General features: G+C 32.7%; 1 protein-coding gene and 1 long non-coding RNA gene across 2 annotated transcripts in view; one reads left to right on the top strand and one right to left on the bottom strand.

Moving 5' to 3' along the window:
* The window catches only part of LOC127729100 (uncharacterized), a 50,538-nt gene extending 49,099 nt beyond the window's left edge, over positions 1 to 1,439 (top strand). The window contains exon 2 of the long non-coding RNA XR_007994520.1: positions 1,355 to 1,439. This is a non-coding gene — a long non-coding RNA (uncharacterized LOC127729100). The remainder of the gene's footprint in view (positions 1 to 1,354) is intronic.
* Positions 1,077 to 19,784, bottom strand: LOC127729095 (tyramine beta-hydroxylase-like). Its single transcript, XM_052236751.1, has 8 exons — positions 19,590 to 19,784; positions 17,940 to 18,072; positions 17,274 to 17,378; positions 11,947 to 12,126; positions 10,819 to 10,991; positions 9,775 to 10,018; positions 7,334 to 7,430; positions 1,077 to 2,358 (listed from the first exon to the last, which is right to left on the bottom strand). Exons 1-8 carry the CDS (start codon positions 19,761 to 19,763, stop codon positions 1,770 to 1,772), a joined length of 1,695 nt encoding a protein of 564 aa, XP_052092711.1. The 5' UTR covers positions 19,764 to 19,784; the 3' UTR covers positions 1,077 to 1,769.
* Between the last annotated feature and the right edge of the window lie 509 nt (positions 19,785 to 20,293).

Here is a 20,293-nt window from a genome sequence, read left to right as displayed (position 1 = left end):
TATTCGTTGATTAGGTAGCACAAAATAGCAGATTAGTAAATAATTCGAATTTAACCATACAAATCACTACATGTATTAACATTCGGTCATGAAAAATCTTAACTTAAATTTTTTTATTCTTTAACTCATTCAGTGAAAGGACATCATGTATATAGCGGAACGTAAAATAGAAGCGATATATGCCAAAGGGAAATTCAAACTCAATTCGAAAACAAAATGACAATGCCATGAAAAAAACGAAAAACGATTAAAAGACAAACAACAGTACACAAAACACATCATAGAATACTAAAGACTGTGCAACGCGAACCTCATCACAAACCGGAGGTGGTCTCATGTGCTCCGGAAGGGCTGGCAGATCCTGCTCCACATGTAAATCCAAAGGTTAAGGTCAGCTCCTTTCCACTTTTCTTGAGAAGGTCTTGTTTGAATACTACATTATAAGAATAAAGGTGGAAATCGGCAAAAAAATACCTGGTCCTAAAATAATTCCGAGCATATGTTATGGAACCGGAGGTCGTGAAATTTTGTCAAACATTTTGTTCTTAGGCGTGATGCCTGTATACCTTCGTATCATAAATTGTCAAATATCTTGGAAAACTATTAAGGACAAAGCAAAACCGATGTCGAATAGCATTGATGATTAAAGACAACAATATCGAATTAGCATAATACGACGAAGGCAATGTATGCCTTGGGGTAGAAAACCCTTAGTGTTTCGATAAATTTGACACATTATACACAGTAAATTTATCGTATTTGATATAAGTGACTCAAAGACTACCATGGCTAACATATTATCTTTTCTTTTTCTGTGTTTGAAAAGCCTTTCTGGATGAACTGTTATCAGGAACATATCTTTAACGAACATGCCTTCCACCAACCCTCACCTTTTTTCATTTATCTACTATCGTGACCACCTGTTGTGCAACATTGCAACAACATCAGAAGACAATATTGAGATATGTTAGAAATATTATTGAATAAATTCAAAGCTGTTAGGATGGATTTCAATTAGACAATTTTCGAACAACTACTAGTATATATATATTCAGTAAATTAATATAAATAGTAGAAACAATAATGTATATCATTTATTCAGATTCATGAATATCGAAATATGTATAAAGTATTAACACAAAAATGTGCAAGTAAAATTCTTAAAAACACTGAAAAGATGAAATGAAATATGAGCTTCTAAGATGGAAACTAACTTGCTTTTAATGTGAGACAATCAAAGAGATAATAAAATTCTTTGCTCTAAAATGTTTTTGTTCAAATGGGTGAGCAATGAAGAGGTCTCAGATCCTCGATTGTTTCCTTTGTATAATTTTTTCTCAGTGGTAAGTCGGAGTTTTTTTTTATCCTTGATAGTGTATTTTATTATTACTGGTGCAGTAAAACTTATAATCGATCAGCGTAAACGCGACTATAACGGACAGTTGGCAAAAATATACCAGATTAAACTGTTCTGGACATCATCTATAGTTATGTGTTTGTTGGGGTTATGGTGATAAAAGCGTTGACTTCACACAGCCAAGTTTTAAGTTAGATTAGCTGACTTCTGCATTAAGTGAACGGGAATCGGGGAGTTCCATAACATAGGATGTTATACACTCACGAAATGTAAGCCCAAGTGTTAATGTCATCGATGTTTGTGTATCATACCTATCAGTTGTAGATGCACGGGAAGATAGAGGCTTCAATTAGGCCTACATTTTACCTCTTGTTTTAACTTTTGATTTTAGACTACAAACAGTAAAGAATAATTAATTCATCATCATATAAACAATCAGAGATACCAGTAGTGAACTGATACCATCCAACCGGTAAGATCCATTAGTATTGTCATTTTGAAGGTTTTGAAGGTACAAATCGGCAGCCATTTCAGCTTTACATGAATCAACTGCCAAAATGAATCCCTGCATTTCCTTATTGTCCCACTGAATAGTCATTTGTTTGATCAATTCGTATACGTCACCTTTCATGCATGGATGCTCTGCAAAAAGGACCTGAAGTGTCGCTTTGCATTCAGATAGACAATTCCCGAACGGTTTACAATTTGCCATTACTTCATCTTTTATACGCTTTGTTTCATTTACATTGACAAATATAAAATCAGCCCATTTGCAATCGTTATGTTCTTGTTGAAGCCACAGATTACATACTGGGATATCTTTCCATGCTGTGCACGTAGAGAATGGCATGTTTGCAGCAGGGTAAAAAGCCATGAATCCGAAACACATCTCGTCACTTGTAGCGTCACCATAAAACGTGGTCTTTGGCCTTGAAAGGGATTTGAACTTGCATGTCGTTATTATTTCGTCTCCTGGTAGCACTTGGACTGCAGTTGAGTACCTAAATTTTACATTTTAAAATTAGTTGACATTATTTTGTTACAAAAAACACAATTGCCAAATCAACTAAAACATGAATGAACACTACTGCGTTTCTATTTTTACGTGTTAAGTTAAAATACTTTAATGTTCAAATACCGACCAAGAAGTATAATGACTGACATTGCATAATAAGGTCAACTCCATGAAGGTGGCGTACAAAATTATAAGCCTGGTATCTTTGGTGAGTACTTTTCTATGATTTCTACAAACATGAAAAAGGGAGATGTGGAAAGTACGTCGATGAGACAACAATCCAACTACACAAATAACCAAAAGACAAATAGAGAGTATAATGCAGTCTTTAGACAGGTATCAACAAAATATGTCAAGCTGTAAATCGTGTCCTGTCGAGTTATATCATTTTTCAAGAATAGACTATCAAAAATCCACATTTCTTATGTGGTTGCAAATACTATGCCCCATACTTTTCTATTGTTATCCAAACTCTAATAATTTTGATCAAATACTAAAACAACGCCCACTTAGAAAATAAGTTTATGGAGGAAAGTTTATTTTACGATAACATTGACCACTTTTAATCGTAACTTGATGAAGATGAATTTCATGTTAATTGTGACGAAAATACTTAAAAATTACTGCTTTGTCCAATCATATTTGATACAGAATCTGTATTTGTAAATGGTTGGGCCAATTATGCATATTTTACATGTTTTGGTAAAATTTGACATCGGGGAGATCTTTTATCAAAATATTTAAATTTGTGTCTGTTGAACTATACCGGTATATCACTTTACTTCAATTTGAATTTTGGTTTTGTTAAAGAATGTTTATCGTATACATTTTTTTTACATGTACTCTTCTGTTGCAATCTTGATCTTTCTTTTTGGACACTATTAGTTTGCTCATATAGTTATTAAAACGCTATACTATTGATATTGAGAGAACCTCAATATACACACATGACACTGTGAAACTGTGTCATGTGTGGTCAAGATTGATAGACTGTTTGAAAACAGGCTTCTTTAAAAAAAATAAATCAAGGGTAACTTGTCTACTATAAAAATAAGAAGATGTGGTATTATTGCCAATGAGACAACTCTCCACAAGAGACCAAATGACACAGAAATTAACAACTTTAGGTCACCGTACGGCCTTCAACAATGAACAAAGCCCATACCGCATAGTCAGCTATAAAACGCCCCGAAATGACAAATGTGAAACAATTCAAACGAGAAAACTAACGGCCTGATTAATGTAAAAAATAATGAACGAAACACAAATATGATATACAGTAACAAACAACAACCACTGAACTACAGGTTCCTGACTTGGGACAGGCACGTACAGAATGTGGCGGGGTTAAACATGTTAGCGGGCGCCCAACCCTCTCCCTAACCTGGGACAGTGGTGTAACAGTACAACATATGAACAAACTATAAAAATCAGTTGAAAAGGGCTTACCTCATCAGATAGATACAAAGCACAAAAACAGGTAACAAAAACACAGAGTGGACGTGGCAGGCTACTTATACATTCCCACAAGAAAAAGACACTTCTGAGAGTACTCGCAGTTACTGACAGCTAGTTCAAAGCCAATAATAACTAATAAAAAAAGACTAAAATCTCAATCAGTACACATCCAACATCCAATGGATTTAGTATAAAGACGTCATAAACAGTCAGAGAAAAACATGATCTTGTGAAATGCTAAGATACAGGTATCGACAGATTGTAGAGCTATGAATATGCATGTGTATATAAAAATAATATTTAGTGTGATTTTAATTCACTGATAACAAAATCAATATTAATACTAATAAAAACTGTATTTAAAGATCTAATTACAGTGTTGAATTGGTAACCTTTTAGATAAATTTATATAAAGGATCGATAAGTTTACCCGGATGATTTCTAAATTTCCGGGCTCGGTTAACAACATCTCTGTAAAAATTAGGATATGCTATCCCGTTTGAAATAAGTTTTCTACAGATACAACCAAACTTCCAAACCAAATCTTTATATCTATGGAAGAATTTAGTAAAGGTTTTGAGTTATTTGTGGTTACGAAATCACTGACTTCAGAATTTACCAGTAATACATAGATTACGTTCATTGAAATCCAAAACGTCACAACAGACAATGGCATAGCGAACAAGTTGTGATATATAAATACCGTAAGATGGTGCCAAAGGAACATAACCGTCCAAAAAAGGAAAATTAACAATAGGGAAAGAAAAATCGTCCTTTTTGTCGTACATTTAAGTATAGAGTTTCACGTGTGAAACTGAAATATCTTAATCTAGGAAAGGGCAGTTATTACCGTTTGTATTTGATTATTTAAAGTAAGTTCCTTTTGGGTAACTTTCGGGAGTATATTTAGAAAATCCTTGATCATTTAACGAATAAATATAATCAAAATAACGGTAAGTGTTGTTGAATTTATCAATTAAATGCAATTTAGACGGGTCTTTACTGAGTTTGGTCATAAACTGTGATTCATAACAGTACAAGAACAAGTCTGTTATTAAAGGGGCGCAATAAGTGCCCATAGGAATACCTACAACCTGTCGATAAACTTTATTGCCGGAACGTACATAAATATTGTCAAGGAGAAAATTAACAGCTTCAATCATCTCATCACACCTCCAGTAAGTATATCTAGCATATTTACCTTTGTCATTAGAGAAGAAGGCTTTAAATGAGTTTCAGCAAATATATTTGCATTCAGATTTACCAAACGACCATTTAATAAAATAGGAAAACTTATTGATTGTGTGGAAGAGTAGTGTAAAGAGTTGAAAAGTCAAAACTGTCAACAGAATCAAAAGGACCATCAAAAGCACGCAATTTATCTAAAACATCCAAAGATTTTTTTACACTCCAAAAATAGTTAATTCCACTATTTTCATATATTTTATTACAAAAGTTAATGATAGGTTCTTTGATAGTAGTTAAGGAACTAGTTAAAATCACTGAAAGATTAGTTGTAGAACACTTACTAGAGGCCGGGATGAAACGAGATTTTACTGGTTTGTTGTGTAGTTAAGATAACCAATACATAGTAGGGACCTTCAAATGTTCAGAAAAGGCTTTAAGCTGTGATGAGGTTATGATATTTTTGTTTACTATATGACTCTCTGTGAAGCGCACAGTCTTGAATCTAGAAGAATTTAAAATTTCATTCTTAAGAACGTCCGTGTAGTATTTATAGCATACCACCACCACATTATTGGCTGCTTTGTCGGTCGGTACAAACACAAACCGCTGTGGAAGTACTTGAAGTTTGTTTCTTATTCTAGAAATAGGCGTATTATATACTCTTTTATGTATTTCTGAATTATTTTCGAAATGTGATATTCGAATATCCACAACATTCATACATTTATTTAGATAAGAATCAAGAGATTTTTTATCAAATTTTTCCCTTTTACACCAATTTTTACAATACGATGAAAGAGCGTCTTTTGTGACCTGACGACACTGTTTCCAATCTACTTTAGATGGAGGACGATATTTTGGCCCTTTTTTTCAAAAGAATTTTAATCTCTCGGTCTTGAACGATATTGAGGTCCCCCCGTAATAACATGGCCATAGGGATCATATCTAAAATTCGACGATTCACAGTCTCAAGTTAGAGGAGTATTATTTTCTACATTGACGTCTGATGTTACTGACGTATGATTAAAAATTAAACTTCTACTGGGTTTTTTGTATGTATACGAAATAATAGGTGGTTCTGTGTTATCAAAATAGGGGGGTATAAAGTTTTTAATGGAAGAGTCATTAAATATACTCGATAACTTGATGAAATCAATACCTCTGTTAATATATTTAATTTCCGGAAAATGCCGTTTATGATCGTCAGGTTTATCGATACACGGGAACAGCCTATGGTGGTAAAAAAGCTGTAATTGTACGCGAATATTCATAGAGTGGGCTGAAGAATGAGATTGTGTCACACTCCTTGAAAATATCAAATAATGTACTGGTATTTGACCCAGTTTTCATAATAATTGATTCCTACCATTGTTTTTAAATATAAACAGGAGATCATCAAGTGTATAATCTATACGATGTTTAATTCGTTGATTTCGATTGATACGTTTGCCATGAGACCTATTAATCCGTTGTCTTTTATCAACAATATTCATGATATCAATGCAAGAACTTTTAGATATGTTCCCTTGTCCCAGTATATTGTCATTTAGACCCAGGGGATATGCTGTCTGCATAGACAGTTCGATAATTTTACTGGAATCTTCAAATTGTTCATGCGATTGCCCTTGTAGTCTCTTCTAGTCCATATTGGCAATTTATCAACAAGAATGAAAGCGATCAATCACTAGTAATTCAAACTATCAGAAACGAGGTATCACGTGTCCAAAAAGCAGTTACATGTGGCAAAAGTGAGAAAAGTGTACAGAATTTTGTTTTATTCCATATGCTGAAAAATCATAGTATCGATACGCAGGAACCAGGTATCTAACAGATAAAAAATGATCATACTTTAAAACTCATCTTTATCAAGCCGTTCGCCAAATATTAAGGCATTCTGTTTAGTAAACTGAATAAATGTGAGACAAAAATGTTAAGCTCATTCAATTAATTAGCATCTTCATAGTGTCTAGAAATATCAAGAGGGTTTCATCAAGATCCGAAAAGTGCTCACACAGTATAACTCATCAGTATCAAGCTGCTGACCAAATATAGAGTTGTTCTGTTTAGTGGTTTTTGTGAAACATATGAAAAAAATATTTGTTGGACGAACAGACGGACAGACGAATAGTCGGACAAGATGATTGCAATATAGTCCCTATTTTACGAGACGGGTACAATTGCTTGCAAATAAATTATGAGAGTTTGTATTATATATAGATATAGATAAAAATAGTAAAAAGCAAGATACATAACGTAACTCACAACTCTGGTTTTTAGATTTATATATCTCAATGAAACTTGATTTGTATACTCACTTGTTCTCTACAGGACTGTCATAGTTATAAATAGCATCATTTGTAAGTTCTGTATAAAACACACCGTCTCTGTATACCTGAATACTCATTTCATGTCCTGAAAATTTTTGACAACAAAATTATATTTATTCATCAAATCTAGCTTGTTACAAAACTCACATAGAATCTAAGAAAAATAGAGAAGTGTCATATATTACAATTAAAGGAATGGACAAACAGATATGTGTTCAAATACAATTCATATAATGTTTTTTCTACTCAAAGGCAGGAAATTTTACCAAAATGAATTAAACCCAAACTAAATACAGTATTGGTTTGTAATAACCTATTACCACGAATGGAAACCAAATATTTACATAATATGTAACAGCGTTCAATAAGTTTATTTTTAAATCAAAGGAAAACTTCTGTCGAGTAGGTACGTACACCAGAATACAACAAAAACTTTAAATATCGTATACAACTATCGACTCAAAATTGCCAAACCAAGGAAGGAGATGTGCTCCACAAAAAAAAACTCGTCAGACAGAAAATACAAAAAACATGCAATATAACGTACTTTAATCCAATTTCAATGTAACCAACTTCATTTCCTGTTTTTTTCAAACAATGACAGAAACACAATCAAAATTTACCAACAACGTCCACTTCATAATGGTCTTAGGTCTTGAGTATTAGTGAGAGACAAAAGGACTATACTGATGTATAACTCCTAAATCAATACATATATATGCAAACACAGGATAAACAAAACCTGAGGAAATCGAACGACTCCAAACGGATCGAGACCAGGTGCGACCACATGGTGTCTATTGCTATACATGAATATCACTCCTCATGTAAATCCACACTCAGTCAAATATCACAAAAGGAAATAGGATACAAGCGGTAAATTTACAGAACAGATGACGTTTCTGTTACCTAAAGATTTAAAACATGTCGCTTTTGAGTTGAGACATAAAAACAACTCGAGATCTTAAAATATTTTTTATACAGTACAAACTAATTGTAAACCACTAAAATATAATAAATTTCATTCATCGCATCATCATAGTTCGTTTACTACCTTTTGATTCCCAATGAAAAACAACCGTACAATTTAAATGCACATGGAATTGTATTAATGAGTTCAAATGAAAAAAGTAAAGTAACAGAAATACCGAACTCCAAGGAAAATTCAAATGAAAACTACTTATGTTTCATCTAGATTGTTTAATGCTCAGTTTTGTCAGCTATATTATGTATGTAACGTATACGACTATACGTGATCAACTGATACAGCAGTGTGCAAAAGTTAAGCCCTAATGACATTTAGAACACTTTTTAAAGGGAACTAGAACATACCCGCGAAATCGCGGGCATTTAGAGCGTGGTACTTGGGGACAGGACAATTTTTTTAGTCCTCTCCCGTTTTCCCATTATTTTTGTTTTCTGTTAATTTCAATTATTTTCGCGTTTTTCGGTATACTATGAATATACATATTTACTGTAATTAAAGTGTAATTGCTATTTACTGTCAATGTATCAATTCCAAGTTTACTATTCACGGCGTAGTCCAATTAATGATAACGTCTTGAAAGGCTATTTTTCTTTTTCTGTGAATAATTAAAACAGCCTTTCAAGACGTCATAACTATTTGGACTATCCATGGCGGTCACTGATACTATTATATAGAGAATCTATATAATATATCAGAGACCGCTGTGGAGAGTAAACTTGAAATTGATAGTAAACAGCAAATACGCTTTATTTATAGTATATGAATGATCATAGTATACACAAAAAAACGCGAAAAATAATTGTCCTGTCCCCAAGTATTTTAAAAACAGTCCTAAACGGAAGTCATATCTATGACTTAAAATTCTGTCCGATGACGGAAACAATATTCGGACGACTTTATTTTCGTTTTTCACCCAAAAAAACCCAAACTGAATAATAATAAGCGAGGGTGACAAATGCGACTATGCATGGTACCTATAGGACACAGAGGAATGATCATTATTTTATTGTGGAAGGAAGAGAAGCGACACACAAAATGAGGTCTTCTCATTTAATAGTATAGATATGTGCGTTACTGGTTTTTATGAATTAAAAATGAATTATTTCATCAATTTATTTTGGTTAAAAAGGTTCTAATAAATGTAAGTTTGTTTTAATATTTCCAATAATATGATAATCACAAGGAGTCTAGGGCTTACGTGATGAATGAATTATTGGAGTGATAAATATTAGAATTTATGTGTTTAATTAGTTTTATATCATAAAAGCCGTTAGTTTTATTTAAAGGAATCAACACAGCCTTGGTCTGCAATCACTATATTCATCCTTTATGTTATGAAATTGCAAATTCGCATAGTATTGACATCAATTTTTGGTTTGAGAAACATCAAGCGTTTGTAGTTTTTTAATTCTGGTTTTCTTAAATAAGAAACAACTATTACCTAAATAATGCATATGATTTGTAGCCCAAAATATGTTGATTGGTTCTTGTATTAGTTTCCTTGAACATTCTGCATGGCATTTCCCAACTACTGTGTAACTCTGCTGTCCAGGTGGAATTTCAATATATGACTGACCAGTCTGCAATATGGCAGCATCATTTGCTCGAAGTTTCGGAGTATAGTAAAGAGTAACTCCCGATGAATCTTTCCAATCCGCTACTAACTGTGGATTGTTCCAGTGAAACTATGAATTGATAAAATTGTCATTTTTAACAATAAATCTTTTTGATAAACATTTTTTTTTCTCTTTTTCTCTTCAACAGTAGTAATCTTTTTTTTAACAAAAATCAATCATAATTGTTTAATACTTATTTTTTTCAGGTATCCACTAAATCCTTTTATCAGTAAAATACGAGCAAAAATTTAAATTGAACATATTTCTTCAAATGCTTGTTTTTTTATCCTAAAGAAGCATTTGTTCAAGTTTCATAACATTCCATGGAGATTTGACAAAAGTAAATGACCTCAATTCTATTTAAGCTGAATTAACTTTTGTTAAAGAAAAAATGATAAACTGACACACTCCGATCACTGTACTGACGAAACATAAGTTCAAAGTCATTATGATATCAACATGTTATGATTGTTATTATTAAGCAAAACATTTCATTGAAGAAATAGTTAATTATAGTGTTAAACGAAATGAGCAACTTTACTCAAAAATACATTTGACTACCATCGACATTTTTGTGGCAAAAATTAGTTAGGGCGTGGGTGTTGGTCATATCATAACATCGGTGTGAAGGCAAATGTTTTTTTAAATATTGTTCTTGTCAAATTTGTAAAAGAGATGAATTGTTTTTTTTTTCTTTTATATATAAAACGTTTGAAGGCCTAATGCAAAAATGTTAGCTTCTGAAGAATGTTATTATACATCTTTATAAAACTTCGTGATTTACAATATCAGAGGAACTACGTGTAGGAGAATATAATTTCTTCTCTGTTTGTGAAATCCTATTTTAAAGATTTTTTCTACTTTCGAACCTCTAATGCGGCCTGTTTGAATCCATTTTGACCAAAACGGAATCCCATTGGTCCATCTATGCAATATCCAGGAAATCCAACCGCCCATAATCCGATGAGTTTATTACAGCTACCACCTGCTCCCATGCCACATTTGGTAACTGTGTTGAGCTGTTCGTCTGGTACTGTGGCCTCTGTATAAGTATAAACATGTATTTATTTAATTTCTTCTCAGATTCAAATGAAAACTTATTTTATCTCGACAGTAATTAATATTTGTATCTCTAGTTTTATTGCTGAGGTACTGACCAAATCATGAATGCCGAGTGGTTTAGAGCGCTTGACACAGTGCAGGCGGTGTTGTCTCGATATCTCAATAGCATGAGTTCGAATCCCGACGAGGGAAGAACAAATATTTTCTTCCGCAAATTTGCAGATTTAACATTGTCGTGCTGATATTTAGAGTAATTATGAATATAACATGTTTTTTTTAGCCGTGTATCACCTTCACTGGTGATCAAATGGATGGATATGTCGTAGAGTTGTCACTTGTTTAGAAGTACTTATCAAATAACTAGTTTTGTGACTGCATCTTACGATCCTCTACGGTAGATAATTTAGCTAAACTGCAATCAATTCCATCTCCATGCCTAATATATCATGTACTGTGTTACAACTCTAGATTCTAATGACAAGGAAAGGTAAGACTAGGCCACCGAAAGCTGAATTTTTAGTTCAGTCTAGGTGGTCGTGTGGTATAGAGCGCTGGACACAGTGCAGGCGGTGTTGTTTTGAAATCTCAATAGCATGAGTTCGAATCCCGACGAAGGAAGAGCAAAAATTTGCTTCCGCAAATTTGCAGATTTAACATTGTTGTACTGATATTTAGAGTAATTATAAACATTTAAAAACAAATATATGTTTATTAAAAAAGCCTGTATTATACCTTTTTGTTGTACTTCTAATAATCTACTTGATAAAAAAGTATGTGTTTGGTTGTATGTAATGAGTTTTATTTGGACTATTTGGCTACTTTTTATACATCCTTGGCTTTTAAATATTATTTCGGCATTGGGCATTCGTAATGACAGTAAATTTTATCAAAACTTCGGACGCATGATATTCGTGTTGTTGTCATAATGTACCTACCATTCGGATCACATCCGTAAATTAATATATGATGCATGACCTTGTCATTATCTATGTAAGGTTCATATGCCACCAGATGATAATCTTGGTCAGAAGGAAGATTGAAGATCATACAGGAATACGTTGTTTCTTCAGCTGGCACTGCCGTCTCAGGAAAACGAATGGTTGTATTTAATGTCTCTGAAAACAAAATCGTACGACTTAAATGTCTGGGTAAATGAAATAAGACAAAAAGTATGGACAAGAATAGTATATCAGTATTTAATATATTCTCGCTGTCAAAGTTCAGGCGGATACCAAGTTGAAATTAAACAAAAGAAATGGAACTCTTTGTTAGAGAAGGTAAAATCGCCGAATTGGTATATTTGAATTGTTTACATCTGTTTCTATGGGCTTTAAAAGTTTGATAAAGGTGCATTATTGAGGATTTTATGCATCTCATATACGTGTTTTTATTTAAATTATAGTATGGAGTTTCGAGATATTTGTAAACTTTTAAGTACCTGTCTTTGTAAGAATCATGCAGGTTCCAGTTGATTGACGATTCATGACCCCTCTTTAAATATCTTTATATTTTGTTTATGAAGAAGGTATGGTATGAAATTAAGTTTCATATATTTATTTTTTTTCTTTTGAACCTTGGTTGCCATGGAAACCGTCCTAACAAAATTTTGCCTAAATACGTGCAAAAGTAGCCTTTCGAAAATTGAAAAAATAAGGGATTTTAAAGTACAATTGCAATTAAGTTAATCAATACAAACAATAAGCATTTTTACATTGTTGACAAATAAAACCCCAAACTGTTAAAAAACGTTACAATTTTGAATTTATCTAATAGTTTGTTTCCATAGCAACCATTTAAAAATATGTAAAAATTCGATAATAAAAAATTTTGAAAATCGCAAAATTTTATTTCTGTTTATCTCCCAAGACCAACAATACCATAACATGTCACTGACAAATTTTGAAAGACACCATATTATATATTCATGAAATAAAAAGAAAGACGTGCGTTTTTTTTTTCTTTAAAAAATATTTTCATTCAAAAATTGTCAATTTTCACAAAAATCCAGATTTACATACAGATAAACAATCAAAGATCTTGAACTTAATGAGCAATACTCATCCATTTATATGTGTAATTCTGACACACATTTGTTAATTATAAATGAGAATATATGATTTATAAAGATATATTCGTACAGAATGAAAAATAATCACTCTGTGTATGGTGCCCCCCCCCCCTTTTTTTTGGAACAAAAATCATTTTTTTCAAATTATAAAATTTGTCGAAAAAAAATGTGGTATTTAATTGTGCTTTCTTGTTAATATTTTGTGCATTTAAGCATAACATTTCTTCTATGGTTGAGGGCAGTATATGTACCCCCTCCTCCTAATTATAGATATAAGATTTCTCAGAAATATGAAAAAAATGTGAATGGTTACGCATAACCAAGTGTCTTGCCTTGGACTGATGTTGTCAGTGAAAAAGAATAATGTTGAAATCCAAAAACATTTCAGTCTATATTTTAAAATATGAATTTGTGGTATAATCGCCAATGAGACAACTCTCCACCAGAGACGAAATGACATAGATGTTGCCTTCAACAATGACGTAACATGTTTATCAGTAAAACAAAACATAATGAACAAATAAAAAAAAATATTGGCTCAGGATACTATCACTTTAAAAATGGCTATAATGAAGTCAGAGTAAAAGTTTCATGGAACTCTGTGTTGGTTTGAATCAGATTATTGATGCTTTAAAAACTTTAACCTTAGACTGTAAGATCTGCCTAACAAGAATCCACACACTGAAATGTCTCGCCTGTTTCATTTATCAATGAATTGCTGTGGAACTCTGTTAATGAACATTTTAAAACAAGTACCATATTAACTTAACATTATCAATGTTCTAAGAAAATGAGGTCACGGTCAGGTGAACAATGGCAGACAGACATGTACACCTTGCAATCATTCCATTTTATTGTTCCATACACAAAATAGAATGGTCCCATAGCTTAAAGTATCCGATAAATAGACCAAACCCGAAAAAACAAGTTTTATCCATGAACAATGAAATTGAGGTCAAAGTCAGATGAAACCTGCCAGTCTGACATTCCATACAGAAAATATAATTGACCTATTGGTTATAGTATCTGAGATACAGACATGACCTCGTAACTTTAACTGATCTACAGAATGAGGTCGAGGTCAGGTGAACCTTACCTGACGGAAATGTAGACGTTGCAAGGAAACCACATACCAAATAAAATTATCCTATGACTCAAAATAATTGAGTATTGGGATTGTAATTTATTTTCAAGCAGTCACTAAACCATGAAAATGAGATCAAGAACAATGGACATATAACAGACGGAATCTTCGTAACATAAGGTATCTGCACAAGTAAGGGATGACGCATCGAGGGGCGTGTTTTATTTGTCTCTTCTGTACATCTTCAGAATGTCTTTTTGGTGAAGAGTCAAACTAGACGCTCTAAAGAGCCTGTGTAGCTCACCTTGGTCTATGTGCATATTTAACAAAGGACACTCTCCAACATTGTAGACGAGAATGGAATTGATGACAAAAATCTCTGTTTTGTTGATCTTGTATTAATGATTATAAGGTCTGTTTAGTTTCATTCTATCTTCTTTAGTTTTTGCTCAAAACACAAGAGGGTTAAAAAAAATCCTCATTTGAGGGCAATCACTCCTATAAAAAGTGACAGTCTACTAACTATGTCAGCAAAATTTGACTTGTTAGTAGATCAATCATTGCTGACCATTTTTGTGATTTAAAGTGTCTATTTATCTATTATATTTTAATCATATAAGGCAAAATGCAAAAACAATGGTAAAAAAAATTATCATTAAAGGGAAATAACTCCAATAAGGAGTCGTAGGATGATTTCCTCTCTTTGTCTTAATTATAGAATTTGTCTTCCTGATAATTTTTGCTCATTTAAGTTTCTATCTATCTTTTATAGTTTTTAAAATACAAGGCAAAAAAAAATGGTACAAATCGTCATCAGAGGGCAAAGAGTAGACTGACGATTTTGACAATGCATACTTGTTTGTAACTTGTCTTGCTGATCATATTTGCAATTTAAAGTTTCTCTCTTTCTATCATAGTTTTCAAGATTATAGGCAAAAAAAAAGGATAAATTTGTCATTTAAGGGCAATAACTCCTTTAAGAAGTTGTCTGACAGTTTTGACGTATATGGACAGTTGGTAGAGCTCAACATTCTGAACATTTTTGCGCTATATTTTCTCTATTTATAACATTTTTCAAAATAATAGACAAAACTTGCATTTTACCCCTGTGTTCTATTTTTAGCCATGTCAGCCATCTTGGTTGGCAGACCGGGTCATTGGACACATTTTTTTAAACTAAATACCCCAATGATGATTGTGGTCAAGTCTTGTTAAATTTGGCCAAGTAGTTTCAGAGGAGAAGATTTTTTATTTTTCGATAAATTTTTAAAATTGATTTTTTTTTTCAAAAAAAAAGGGGGCACCATACCCAGAGTGATTAATTTTCATTCTGTACCAATATATCTTCATAAATCATATATTCTCATATATAATTAACAAATGTGTGTCCGAATTACACATATAAATGGATGAGTTTGGCTCATTAAGCTCAAGATCTTTGATTGTATATCTGTATGGAAAGAGAAAGTCGAGTGCACCTTTTTATGTTCGGGCGTGTTTGAGTTGACTATTATGTCTTGAAAACGTAAAAGGCAGATTCTATTATCTTTATATATATAGGCTACAGGTTGATTTAATAACATCAAAAATTCTCAGTACTAAAAAATGAAATATATGGGTCAAGTGAAATACCCTTCTAATGAGTCATAACAACAGAGTAGGTGTGTTCGAATAACAAATTTTTACTGACAGACTTAAGAAGTGGATCTTAAAAATGCATAACTTCAAAAAAAAATCATTTTTGTGCGTGTTATTAGTTATTAGTCTTCAACATTGTTTAGTCTGCCCTTCCACGAAATATTTAATTAGAAAATTTTTAATGTTTAGAACTTTCGAAAATTCCACCTGACAAGCGATCAGAAATACGTTAGTCTTTTAAAATACAACTGGCAAATGAGAATCGTAATGGTGATATGTGGATAAATTTATCGGTCTTAAAGAGCTAAATTGGCAGCGCGTCATCGATCCCTACAATGGCTTCATTTTTACGATTGTAAAATTCAGCTGGCGTAATGGGGAGATAATTTTGACGAAGTAGAATCCTGACTGAGTTACCTTAACCTCACATCATAAATTCATAAAAAAAATCCAAAGTCTTCATTTACTTTCTTTTTTATTTCTTTTCGTTTTGAGATTATTTTTATTTCACAGTTTCAGTTTAACAAAATTGAGTAAATCGGTTATCAGACTTTATATACTATTTTACACGCACATTTCATTTCATCACACCAAACTTGTTCGACAACTTTCTTTCATTTATAATGTAGCATAATTCCTAGATTAATACTCTTAATCTGTGTATTCTCTTTTGTAGATTTGTGTATTCACATGGAGATGTAGTCTCGATTATCCAAACGCGTATATAAATACTCTGAAGAATTAAGCGGCTGGGTGATCGATACTAATGGAGATGTAAAATTTGATGTATGGACTTTTTTCTTGATGGTTTGATATATCGTAAAAATGTCTACCAATTAAAACAGTTTGACGTGTATCTACTACAGTAACATTGTTTGATGTTCCTTTTATAAAATCAGAAATAGTTTATGTTCAGACGAAAAAAGTGATGGAGAACATAACAAGAATTCTCAGTGTAAGACATACTATATATACTCACTTTGTCAAAAATGCCTACATAGGAACTCGCTAAGATCTTTTATATATATCTTTTTTTTATTCATGGGAAAATATCGAAAACCAGTAGGATAGAGTTGTATACATAACCCCAGTCCATGTGCCTGTCCCAAGTCAGCAATAGCGTCAGTGGTAATTTTATGTTATATCTTTATGTTTTTGTCACTAAGGTTTTTTTTTTATTGATGGCATACTTTTTATCTAATAGTTACTTAGCACGTTTAAGACTCGCGGCTATTAAAAGCTTGGTGCAATGTTGAGGCACAATCAATTGTAGAGGTCCATATGTGCACCTGGAAATGTTCTTGGGTTCATGTGCCGCTAAGTTGATATCTCATTACAAACTACTTATATCCGTCATCTGCATCAGGGGGTAGTTAACTAGGCCAATTTCATATAGCCCTTGTCCCTGTATTTCGTATACTGACAAAATCCTATCCTGTACCTTGTATGTAATTTTTTTTTTTAAGTTTTACCTGGTTCTTTCATAACATTGCAGTTTTCCAGTCCGTCTTCCACTTGACAATCTATCCATCCCTTGTCAGCATCACAGATAGACCCATCTGATAACGTGCACACTCCTGAAAATTACCATATGTACTTATAAGATCTTCTGTAATGGTTGGATGTATGATATGTGCTCAATGATACCAATAAAATCAGTATAAAACACAAACAACATAAAGACAAAAAAACAAAAACGAGAAGACAATCAGAAGTCAGCTGAACACTTTACAGAAAATTATTAAGCATCACACGAACCCTGCTATCTAAAATCCGCTGTTGAATTAAGTTTCTTTATGGATTATGTCCGCAGCCGTTACTACTTCAAAGATGCACAAGTGTTACGGACGAACGAATGTACACGCACACACGGGACGCAAATATCTGATTTCTTACATGAACCATAGAATATGTGACTGTGTTTCAGTTAATACTCTTTTCACAAATTCGCTGCAATGGTTTTTACTTTTTGGTCAAGAAAAGAAGCAGACATTCATAAAGAAAAATCAATTTATTTTCGACATTTAAAAAAGAAACAATTGGGAAATGAAGCTTAATAAATACAAATTTCCATTAAAACCGAAAATGTCACAAGACCTTTTGATCGAAACATGTCTCACTCCACTTTTCAATCCTACCTGGGTGTGTTATATCTGTTAAACGTGATGGTAAATTCCCTTGTTTCCAGACACAATCAGGATCTCCAAGTTCCTCGCCATTTGTTCTTCCGTCTCCATCAGAATCTTTTCTACATAATTCAGGTGTCCATGACTAAATGCAAATTAATTTCGATGAGATTCTATGCATAGTAATCCGTCAGAGCCAACAATGTTCTACATGTTATTAATCAGTTTTAAATTCGTATGGTTAAATGTGTCTTGCCGCGAGACGACGTCTTTAAAGATGAAATTAAATATTTGATATTTGAATTCATTATCTTTTTTATTGTGCACGTATCATAAGTTATACGCTTAAAACTCTAGACTTCTTCTATCATGAACAAACAAACGAAGATAGAATGAGACGGATTTATAAAAGTTTTCCAAACTTGTTTCCGAATCCCATTTTTGAATTTCATGTAACATTGTACTACTTCATTGCTATGATTTTTCATTAATAAATACTGTTTAAACTAAGATAGAATGAGAAACAATCAAAATCAAAACACAAAACATTTATTGATTGTTGTTTGCTTAAATTTTAATGAATGGTATTTCTTACCTATTTAGGACGATAATAGAAATAAAAGAAGATTCTGTATGGTTGTCAGTAAGACAACTATATATAAAAATCAAAGTACTTAGATATGTTGAAGCAAGGTAGATCCACCTCGGGCTGAACAGTATATTTCGGCAGCCAGTGGAAAAAAGTTGGTAGGGCAAAAATTAATAAGCCACAATATGACCCCTACAAGTTTCTTGAACATGCGGAGATTGTGAAACTCTCACTACACACGGTCCAAGGATTGACGGCCCGGTTAAACGCACGTGTCGTCGTATCCTCCACAGCGGAACGGATGCACCTCTTTAGCATGCATTTTTCTAAATATATGCCTACTTTGATTATCCCAGTCAAACCAAGTGGTAAAAACAGAAGGAAAAAAGTTATAATTGTATGCCTGGTGTCATTGTATAATCGATTATGACCATTGATAAATAAAAATGAAAAAGGGAATCAGTTTTTTTATATTTAACGTAAGATGTTTTGGCTAAGCGATATAATTTACTCCATAAAATGTGTTTTACATGTTTTACCAAAAAGGTTGAATATTTCTTCAAATGTGAATGCTTCAATGTTCCGTCCCTGGGTATTTGTTTTTAATTTCCGGTCTCACTGAAGCTTTACTGGTACGTGTGTTTTACTTGGAGTGTTCTATCAAACTTTTAGCACACTAAACCTACTGTCAAAATGGTAGGAACCATCAATTATAAGGAACATTCAGACGATTATTGCAGGGTTTTTTTTGTACACCTAGTGCAAACTGGGAAATAAAATGACGTGTTCCGGGAGAGTGCAACTCAGTCTGAACGTTCAAGAACCTACGCAACAACTCTATCGCATGTATATAGTCTGTTGCAAGACAAAATTTCTATCCGTATCCAAACACCTCTTTTCCAAAGATAGTTAATATATCCTGTTCTTTATCCCGGTCATGCTTTACAAAACTTACCTAATGAATTTATATATCATATACAGTCATAAAGATAAACACGACACGTCAAACAAACAAACAACAATCAATCAATTTATGTTATTCGTGTTCTATAAAAGTTATGCTTTCAACATACCAATCCCGCTGTTTTAAAATCCAAACCAAACTGGTTTCTACTTCCACCTCCAAGTGGATTGTTGTGGCCTACACCATGCCAAACGTAGTTCGCTTTACATGGATGTGGTACTTCGTTTCCATTCGGAAGGATATCTTTAAAATTAGGATAGGCAGTTGCAATGCCGACACACATAAGAGTTTTGAGTAATGTTCTAATCCTGTCAAACAAATAAATAAGTAAAATTGAAATAAGAATGATATTTCATGTATAAGACTGCATCTTATAAAAATAATCCCGATATCAAAATTAATATGCATGTGTTATTGAAAGGGCAGCACCCACAGACTGTCTCTTCATCTTGCGCCATTATGGTAGTCCGAATGATTTTGTTAAGCTTCCCATTCTAAAGCGAATAATACTGATGAAATAGTTTCATTTAGTTTCATACGTACAGTGAAGGAAGTAAATGGTAATATATACAAACAATTTTAAACATTTAGGAGAACTTCAAATAATGCATACACTATAGTACAACAAATTAACAACAATGTGTCACAAATATACCCTTTGAGTATGTACATTTATATGTGTTCATTAAAAACTATATTTTAGTTTTGTTTGCCACTACAGATGATTAATTGGTTGTTGCTCACTAAACGTCCTGTGGCAAAGTATGTCATGCATAATCCCACGTCCGAAGAAAATTAGGATAAAAATCAATA

Source organism: Mytilus californianus, unplaced genomic scaffold, assembly GCF_021869535.1.
Source record: "Mytilus californianus isolate M0D057914Y unplaced genomic scaffold, xbMytCali1.0.p SCAF_2, whole genome shotgun sequence".
NCBI lineage: Eukaryota > Metazoa > Mollusca > Bivalvia > Mytilida > Mytilidae > Mytilus > Mytilus californianus.
Note: the sequence above shows the minus strand (reverse complement) of the source record. Positions and strands in the feature narration are given on the sequence as shown.